Source organism: Mesoplodon densirostris, chromosome X (assembly GCF_025265405.1).
Source record: "Mesoplodon densirostris isolate mMesDen1 chromosome X, mMesDen1 primary haplotype, whole genome shotgun sequence".
Classification (NCBI taxonomy): domain Eukaryota; kingdom Metazoa; phylum Chordata; class Mammalia; order Artiodactyla; family Ziphiidae; genus Mesoplodon; species Mesoplodon densirostris.
The window spans coordinates 90,362,142-90,370,776 of NC_082681.1; the positions used below are offsets into that span (position 1 = coordinate 90,362,142).

An 8,635-nucleotide genomic window follows, 5' to 3' on the forward strand; every position below is an offset into this window, starting at 1 on the left:
CCAAGAAAATCCCTACTTGTTCCTGTATCTCCCTTTAGCTACCTCCCTCTCCCTCCTTCTTGTCTTACCCAAATTTCTCAAAAGGAGAGTCTATACTTGATGTTCAATCTCCTCTATTTTTCTGCTCCAGACTTTCCCACCTCAGGGCTCTTCTTTAAAGTGTGTCCTCTATGCCTATAATCCCCATGACTCCTCACACCACTGCAATCCTGCCTGCTCTATAGGCTAGAGATGGGGCCCAACCTATCCTAGAGAGACATGCTAAGTTTGCTCTAATTTTACTCTATTTGACAATGTCACCTAAAGCTAAGCACAGACTGAGGTGGAAACTTTCCCAATTCATTTTCAAATGTGATACCAAAATGTGACAGCCCACCAAAAAAAGCAATAAACTCAGAAATGGCAAATAGATTTAATGTAGAGTGTCAATTTCAATTGATTGATAGTGGCTGCCTAGAGTGCTGTGTTGAGTAGGTTTCTGAGGATGCACCCTGGCTCGAAGAGAAAGACTGCTGGGATTAGGAATATCTGAAAACACAAGTAAAAGAAAATCAAAAAGTCAATTGATATCCACCAAAAAAGAAGGAACAAAATGCCAAAAGTAGTGTTTTCTCACACTCTCCATGTGGTCCTCCAACCTTGGCCTCCCTATAACCACCCAGCTCCTCATCCCATTCCCATGAGGCCCGGCTGCCCCCAAGTCTAAATAGATACCTGAAATCTCACTTGTAGGAGAAACCACAGGCACCAGAGCTCCCACTGGTGCTGGCACCAGCTCCACCAAGGCCCGCGAAGAGCCCAAACGTGAGAGTGGCTGTCAGGCTGGTGCTAGCACCAAAGCTGCCACTGGCACTGGCACCAGCGCTGGCACCACCACTCTCCTGGGCTTTGGCTTTAGCTTCAGCTCCCGTCTGGATCCGGGCTTTGGCCCAGGGTCCAATATCAGCTTCGTCCCAGTTGCAGGGCCCAGCAGCATTCTCAGAGCCGAGCCCAATGCCCATCCGAGCTCTAATCTCAGCTCTTGCCTTGGCTTCAGCTGCAGCCTCAGCTGCAGCCTTCATATCTGCTTCCATTGCCTCTCGGTACTGAGCTGCCCATTCCTTGGGATCCTTCTTTTGTACCTGAAACAGGAATAACAACCATCTGAAGGATCAGAATCTGAACACTGAGCACCTACAGGATGCAAATTATAGTAATACAATAAATACTACTAGTAATTATACACCTAATATTCCATCCCTGCTCTGACACTTACTATCTCTGTGACCTTGGACATAACACTTGACAACCTCTCTGAGCCTGAGTTTTCTCATCTGCAGTAAGGCAATGACATGTCAGTTGTAAGGATTAAACTATTCAGATAGAGTGTTTGCACATTAATACAGGCTTCAGAATGTTCATGCATGAGCCGCAGGCTGCTCTGCACACAGCCTACCCTAAACAGTGGCACCCCATGCTCTTGGTATGCCAGGCTTGGACAGCTCTCCAATTACCTTGCAGGCAAACTTGAGGACTTTCATCTTGCTGGTCTCATAGTAAGAGCGCAGGCCCCAGAAGAACTCATACTCAGGCGGATTGCTATTAGGGACTCTGGCATAGTCCAGGTACCTTGAAAAGAGAGGTTCAAAGCCTTTATGTCTGTAAGACCACTCATGGCCCACTCATGCATTTAGGTGGCAAACTCCCCCACTAAATACTGCAGCTTTTCTCCCAATATTCAGCCCTATCTCACTGGTCCTGCCCAGCAGCCACGTGGAGGTGCAGGGGGCACGTGTAGGGTATTTGTTCATAGGAAGGCCACAAGTTTTGTGCCCCTTGTCACAATAACCCAGGTTCCTGTTGGGTGTGTTGTAAACAGAGGAGCCATTTCTTCAGGCCCCCTGCTCTGAGCACACCCCACCATGGGGCTCGTCCGTGGCCTGGCTGAACCCTGGGACAGTCCACCCCAGAAAATGACTGTACGGGAAGAAACGGTCAACCAAGAGCAGTGGACTCCATGCATACTCTCGACCATTTGTGTGTGAGCCCACAGGTGTGTGCTGGTACACCCGTATGAGTGCACACATGTTCTCCAAGGACCAAGAATAGGGTGGGCCCTGGCCAGAAAAGTCAGGAGGTCTGGGCTTCAGGTCCAAATGGATCCTTTACCAGCCGGGGCCATGCTCAGACTTCCACTCTCCGAGCCCTAGGCTCCTCAACTGATACAGGGGATGAGGTGACAGCAGCTATTCTGCAGGGTAGTTATGAAAATGAAATGAGATGTATTAGTCAAGACCCCAGCACAGGACCTGGTTGCTTAAAGCTACCATTCTATGGCATTTCTTTATGGAGATTAATTTCTATGAAGCCCTAGCTAGCATAGTAAAAAAGAACCAAGGTATTGGGGCCAGGATCTAAATATAACTTTTCCGTTTGCTACCTGTATAATAACCCTGAGCAAATTACTTCACCTCTCAGCTTCAGTTTCCTCACGCGTACAATACTGGTGATGACAATCCCTCCCTTGAAGAATTGTTCCAAAGGCATATGTGAGAGTACAAGTAGGTCAGGAAATGTGTGCTTCTGTTCTCTGCCACCACCTCAGGAATAAACTACCACCTGCATACGCACACATATACACACGCACGTGCACCACAGCTTTATTACTCAGTTCTAAGACAGGCAAAATGCATGGAACACAGGAACACTAAACAGACACTTACTTCTGCTTCACAAACTCATCAGTAATGAGCTTCTTCACATCCCCAAAAAGCGAATGATGTATCCTGACGGCAGAAAATGATAAAATACATACATACATACATAATTACATACATAGATAAATATAATCGGGGCTGTTGCACTTCCCAGATGTGGGCAGAGACATTTCCAACATGGAAAAGAGGCTTCCAACATAAGATGGAAGCTCCACAGAAGCCCAAGAGTCAGTGAGACAGACAGCAGAGTTCAGGACCATTTCCCCATCCACCCAGGTCAGAACCCTGGACCCTCTACCCAGTCCAGCAACCCTGCCCACTCCACCAGACCACCAGGCTGATGCAATCCTGGGACCATCTTCTTTTGCCAAAGGACAAAACAGACAGCAAGCACTGACAGAGCCCAATCATACCCAGGGCGCAGCCCCAACTTGCGCAGCACCTCCCAGATGACAGCTGCAAGGGGAGGCAAAAGGAAACAGGGATAGGAAATGAACATGTGGAATTCCGACCATGACCCCCCATTCAGCTGCCAGCCCAGCCACTCACCCTCACTGGACCTATTTCCGTTCATGAAGATGATGCTAAGAAGCACCATGAGGAGACCCAGCTTTGGTGAGTCCTTGGTCCTAGGGGAATAATGGGACAGAGAGAAGGTTTATATCCAGCAGCAATCTGCAAAAAAAAAAAAAAAAAAAAAAAAAAAAACACCAGCCAGCTCACTAGGCTAGCTTCTCCCAGATTCTTCAGATATGAGAGAATTCTGCCCAGTCTATGCTTCAAGCGCTATGTGACCCTGGGCAAGGCACTTAGACTCTCCTATTCATAAAATGGGAAAATCACATTCTCCTCTCCCCAGGTTGCTGAGAGGATAGAATTGTACTTGTATTTGTCAACCCAGTACAACCCGGACACCCAGCCAATGTGAGTCCCTTCTTGCTCTCCCAGACCCCTCAGCTCCAAGAGAATTCTAGGCATGGCCCCACTGATGTTCCTGCCCTTCAAGCATCATGAGCCACTCATACCAGGAAGCCCTCCTGTGAGAGCCATTCTACCAAGGCCAACAGGAAGAGATAAGCAATGACAGGTCTGCTTTCCTGGGAAGCTTCTGGAGAAACAGAAAACCTGACAGAAGGAGTGCCCTGCCCCAGGCTTCTACACCCTCCAGTCAATCATAATCAGGTATCACTATTGTATGCAGGGCTCCAACTACGTGCAGGAGCTGGAATAGGGGTTTTTAGGCTCTGTCTTTCCTGACTTCCTAAGGGGATGTGGGGAGAGGACAGGGATGGAGTAGTACCACGGACAAAAGCAGAAGCCTCCCTCCCACCCCAGCCCTTTCCCAGCTTACGTTCCTAGTATGCCTGCATCAGTGGGCTCTAAGGTGCTGAGAAGAATGTACAAGTGGTCATTCTTATCAATTTCCTTTAATTGGATCCCAAATACCTGCGGATGTGGAAAACAACTTGTGAGATCACAGAATGGGCATCCCACAGCTCCCCCTGTGCCTAGGTGTGTGTGTGTGTGTGTGTGTGTGTGTGTGTGTGTGTGTGAGAGAGAGAGAGAGAGAGAGAGAAACATCAGTGAGATAATGCACTTAAAGCACTTAGCTGAGTGGCCAGCATACTGCAAACAGGCAACAAATGCATTATTTTTAATCAACATCATCTTTGTGATTAGTGAGAATCTAGGCAGCCAGAGAGTGGGGAATGAAAGGGAGAGAGAGCATCTGAAGTACATTATAGGACATGTCCAGCAGTGGACAGAAGTCAGGACTAAGCTGGGTGGCTTGGGTCCTAGCTGTGATTTTACCACTGACTTGCTGTGTGACCTCAAGCTAGTCTATGCCCCTTGCTAGGCCACTGTCTGCCCATCTGCACAGTGATGGGGCTGGATTACTCTCTGTGGTACCCCCCAGAAGAGACATGTACACCTTTGTTTGATTCAAGGCTACCCCATTGCACCCATCCCCCAGGTCTGCCCCTTCACCTTCTCCAAGGAATAGCCTGCTCGTTCAATGATTTCAGGGTACACATCAGTGTATTCTTTGATGATGTCCTTCAGCATGTCTGCAAGGGGAGAGTGTTGCGAGCACCTGGGTGGAAGTGGAGCCGCGTGGCCCCCATACCCAAACTAAAGACCCTTTACCAACCCTGCTGTGGGTGGCACAAACAGGTTCTGAGCTAATGAACAGAGATACTACTACTGCCAAATTAGAACTTTAGGAGGACATAAGTGGGAGCAGGAGAGCAAGAAATGCCCTCAGCACATGGGGGAGAGGGCAATGGAGAACAGAGCTGGGGGAAAGGAGGGTTAGTAGAACTCTACCTGAGCGTTTGATGGGAATCTTCGTCTGGTCTTTAACCAACAGGTACTTCACCAAATCATTGGCCTGGGAGAGGAGGAAAAGATGGAACGATCAAAACATGCTTGCAGAAGACTTGAGAGGATGGCAGAGAAGAGGGCAGGCAAAGCAGTGAATAACGCTGAGTGGAGAGGACAGGTTTCTTACCCTCCCTTGCAAAAGGGCTACATCCCGAGGTGGTGGTGTTTCAGGCTCTCGGGATGACTGGAGCTTGGCAGCTCTGCGGCGAGCCTTGCCCCTACGGGCCTTAGGTGACCTCAGTGAAAGCAAAGCTCTCCGGGCCCAAGCAGCCAACCGAGTCCTTGATGCCCTGCGGGCCCAAAAGGCTATGGGGCCCCTTGAAGCCCTGCGGGCCATTGAGGCCATTAGGGCCTTTGAGATCCTTCGGCCGCCCGTGGTTCCAGAAGCCTGACTCTGATCACTGCTGCCATCCTCTTCCCCATTCAGATGCTTCACCTGCATCAATGGAGAGCAAGCACAACATTGCCAGATGATGCAGATGGTCCTTTTCCCTCATCTTCTCCCTTCCTGAAGTCCCCTCTAATCCCACCCTTGTAGTAACAGCCTGAGTCTTGGATTTGTCTTTCACTGTTTTCCAAGCAGAAGTTTCATCTTCCCACCAGGCCAGGAGCAACCCAAGGGTGGGGCCTGAGGCTTCTCCTCCTCCTGTGTGCACCACTGGCTCCGCTTATACCACCCTGGACATGTCACTCCACCTCTCTGGGACTCAGCTTCCTTCTCTACAAAACTAGATTACTTTCAGGATTTAATGAGATAACCTGTGTGAATGTGCCTAGCTCAAGGCCTGACATATGGTAGCTACTATGTAAATATAAACTGCACTTCGTTCAGATCGCAGCTGTTCGTATTCCTGTCTCATGTGCCCACCAGTCTGTGAGCTTTCTGAAAACAGGAATTATATCACATTTCTCTTAGTGTCCCACCACAGCCTTGATGAGCAGAGGGAACTTTCTAAAGGTTTACAGAACCATGAACCAACTGAGAGAAACAGAAAGGCAAGGGTCTTACCTTTCGGGCTTTCTTGGCCTTGACCTTGGGCCGAGTATCCTGATTCTCCTGAGCCTGTGCAGCTGCACCCTCAGGCTCAGGTTCATCTGCCAGAGCCTGAGAGGCAGCAGCCTCAGTCTCCAGGGTCTTTGTATTGACCTTCGTATCAGCCCCACAGCTGACCTTTTTGGTCTCAGTAGCAGGCATTGTCACAGCCTGAGGGTCAGTATTCTGCATCTTGGTGTCAGCTGCCGGATTCTTCGTTTCAGCTGCCAGAACCGGGGTATCAGTCAGCTTAGTGGTAGCTGAGGCCTGAGTGGCAGATACCTCCTGAGCCTCTGTGGCCTTTGAGACCTCTGTGGTCTTTGAAACTCCTGCAGCATTTGAGACCTTCGTGGCCTTTGAGACCTCTGGTGCCTTTGAGGCCTTCGGTGCCTCTGAGACCTCCAAGTTCTGGGTCACTGTCAATAGGGTCTGCATCTTCAAGCCACGGTCCTCTTCTGAAGCTTCAGCCTGCAAGAGGAAGCAGGGAAGCTCACAGACCTTCTCCCCACCCCCAACTAGGCAAATGGCCCCAAAATTCCAGGGCCTCACTTCTCTGACCTATAGTAACTCCTACTTGCAGTGCGCTCTGACCACCTCAGCCCAACAAGGCCTCCCTTTCCTCTGAGCAGAAGAGGGGCGGGCCTACCCTCCCTCCCGCCTTTCTTCCTCCCTCCTTCCTCCCCTCCTCCCTCCCTCTACTTGGGGGAGGGAGGCGGCAACAAAGCAGGGAGGTAGATGGAGAAAGGCTGGGATGGGAGGGGAGGTGCCAAGAGATTTGGGGCAGCAACAGGGGCTGGAGAGCAAAAGCAGCTAGGGAGAGGGCGGAAGCAGGGCTTACCTGGAAGGGGGTCGGACCCGTACCACTCTCGCTTGTGTCAGACATGTCTCAAGTTGGCCTGGCAAGAGCTGAGCCTGAAGGAGAAAAGGCCTGGGTCAAGAGGCGAGCTCACTTAACGTCCTCTCTCCCGCTCTGCCTGGAGGCTGATACCCACCTTCCCTAGGGTCCCAATCCCAAACCCTCCCCCCACCCCCCCAAGGACTCCGTTCTCAAATTCAGTAATCCAGAGCGCCTAGATCTCAATTCTCTGCAGCCGTACCCTCCCCTACTCCAGGAAGATGTGCCAGCGCGGCAGCTCTGAGGACCCCGCCCCTTTTCCCAGTGCACACCCCCCCCAGCCGCAAGTCGACAGTGCGCATGCGCATCCGTTGCAGGGCCCATCTCAGCCCCGCCCGCTTTCCCAGCAGAAGCTCTTTCTTTGATGTCCAACGTGCACATGCGCATTCGGCAGCTGGCTTGTCTCCAAGCTGGCCTTTCATTACACGCCCCTTTCCAGCGATCCATAGTGCGCATGCGTAATAGAGACTCAGTCCAGTACCTTTTTCCAACACGCCCCTCTCCAAGTTCGTAGTACCATTCGGTCCCGCCCCCTCCCCAACAAGCCTCCCTCTCAAATTGTCGCAGCGTCTGGTGGTCCAGGCCCCTCCCCTACTGACATCCAGTCCAAGTCCACAGCACCGTCCGGTCCCGCCCTTTTTCATAATACGCCCCCCTCCAAACAGGGGCCAAGCGCATCTTGGTTCCGCCCTTTCCCTAATACACCCCCCTCCTCAAATCAGTATTTAGCTAGTGATTCCATCTTGGGCCCAGCCTAACAGGGTCCTGTCCCCTCCCTTCCCGGCCGGATGGATCCGGTACGATCCGGTCCTTAGAGCAGGATTTCTCCAGATCCCAGGGGGTGGGGCCGACCCCTCCCGGGCTCGGATCCAGAGCTGGGCCCCTCTGCTCACCTCGTCCTCCTACTACTCCTGAGTTCGTCCACTCCCTCTGAGCCCCTCATAAACTCAGACTGCCCTCCCCCCGCCAGGCCGGAAGTGGCCCCGCCCCTTTCCGCCTCCCTAGGGGGCCTCCGTCCCAGCCAGTCTGCCCTTCCCCCCGCCCGCTCCTCATTCCTTATCCCCCACTCCGTACTACTCCGTATTCCCTCTGCGTTGCTCCCTGCTCCCTATTTCTCCATCGCCGTTCCTATTTACCCCACAGAATTCCGTATTCCCATTCCTTACATCCTCCTTCATGCTACCATTGCACCCCCTCCCCCAGTATTCCTTAACCCTTCTCTACATCCCCTGTTTTCTTCTCTGAATTTCCACTACCCCTCAGTATTCCCCTTCCCCCTCATATTCTCCGTCCACCACTCAACACGCCCGGTTCCCAGTTTTTCTCCCCCTCTTCCTCAACTAGCCTCTGCTCTCCAGTCCATACAGCCTACTACTCTCTTGGTCTTCTTCGTTGCCTACATCCCACTCCGAGTAACCTCTCCCCTAGCTGCAGTGGTGCAGTAAAAATTGACCACCTGCCTGGCTCTAGGTTCGAGGGGACTGGAACCACTGTCTGGAAACCCCAATCTCAACGTCCCTCACCTTGTCCTCTAGCGAGTCCGGAATTCGTCTGCCCTCTCTCAGTCTCTCTCGAAGTCTCAGCCTCCTGGACTAGAGCTGCAGCCAGCCCAGCCCAGCCCAGCCC

General features: G+C 51.7%; 1 protein-coding gene and 1 non-coding gene across 4 annotated transcripts; both read right to left on the reverse strand.

Annotated features, from left to right (window-relative positions):
- Window positions 1–393: 393 nt before the first annotated feature.
- LOC132482167 (melanoma-associated antigen D2) lies at window positions 394–8,635 on the reverse strand. Of its 3 annotated transcripts, none has more exons than XM_060087262.1 (13): window positions 8,533–8,635; window positions 6,953–7,026; window positions 6,091–6,582; window positions 5,209–5,517; window positions 5,025–5,088; window positions 4,686–4,765; window positions 4,048–4,142; window positions 3,246–3,325; window positions 3,110–3,152; window positions 2,703–2,765; window positions 1,494–1,608; window positions 715–1,121; window positions 394–528 (listed from the first exon to the last, which is right to left on the reverse strand). In XM_060087262.1, the coding sequence occupies exons 2-12, from the start codon at window positions 6,995–6,997 to the stop codon at window positions 723–725; spliced, it is 1,785 nt and encodes a 594-aa protein (XP_059943245.1). In that variant the 5' UTR covers window positions 6,998–7,026; window positions 8,533–8,635; the 3' UTR covers window positions 394–528; window positions 715–722. The 3 variants fall into 3 exon arrangements, with proteins under 3 accessions (XP_059943245.1, XP_059943247.1, XP_059943246.1); XM_060087264.1 differs by lacking the exon at window positions 8,533–8,635 and adding an exon at window positions 7,903–7,978; XM_060087263.1 differs by lacking the exon at window positions 8,533–8,635 and adding an exon at window positions 7,212–7,268.
- On the reverse strand, window positions 1,770–1,898 carry LOC132482807 (small nucleolar RNA SNORA11). Its single transcript, XR_009530973.1, has one exon. It is a non-coding gene; the product is annotated as a small nucleolar RNA SNORA11 (small nucleolar RNA).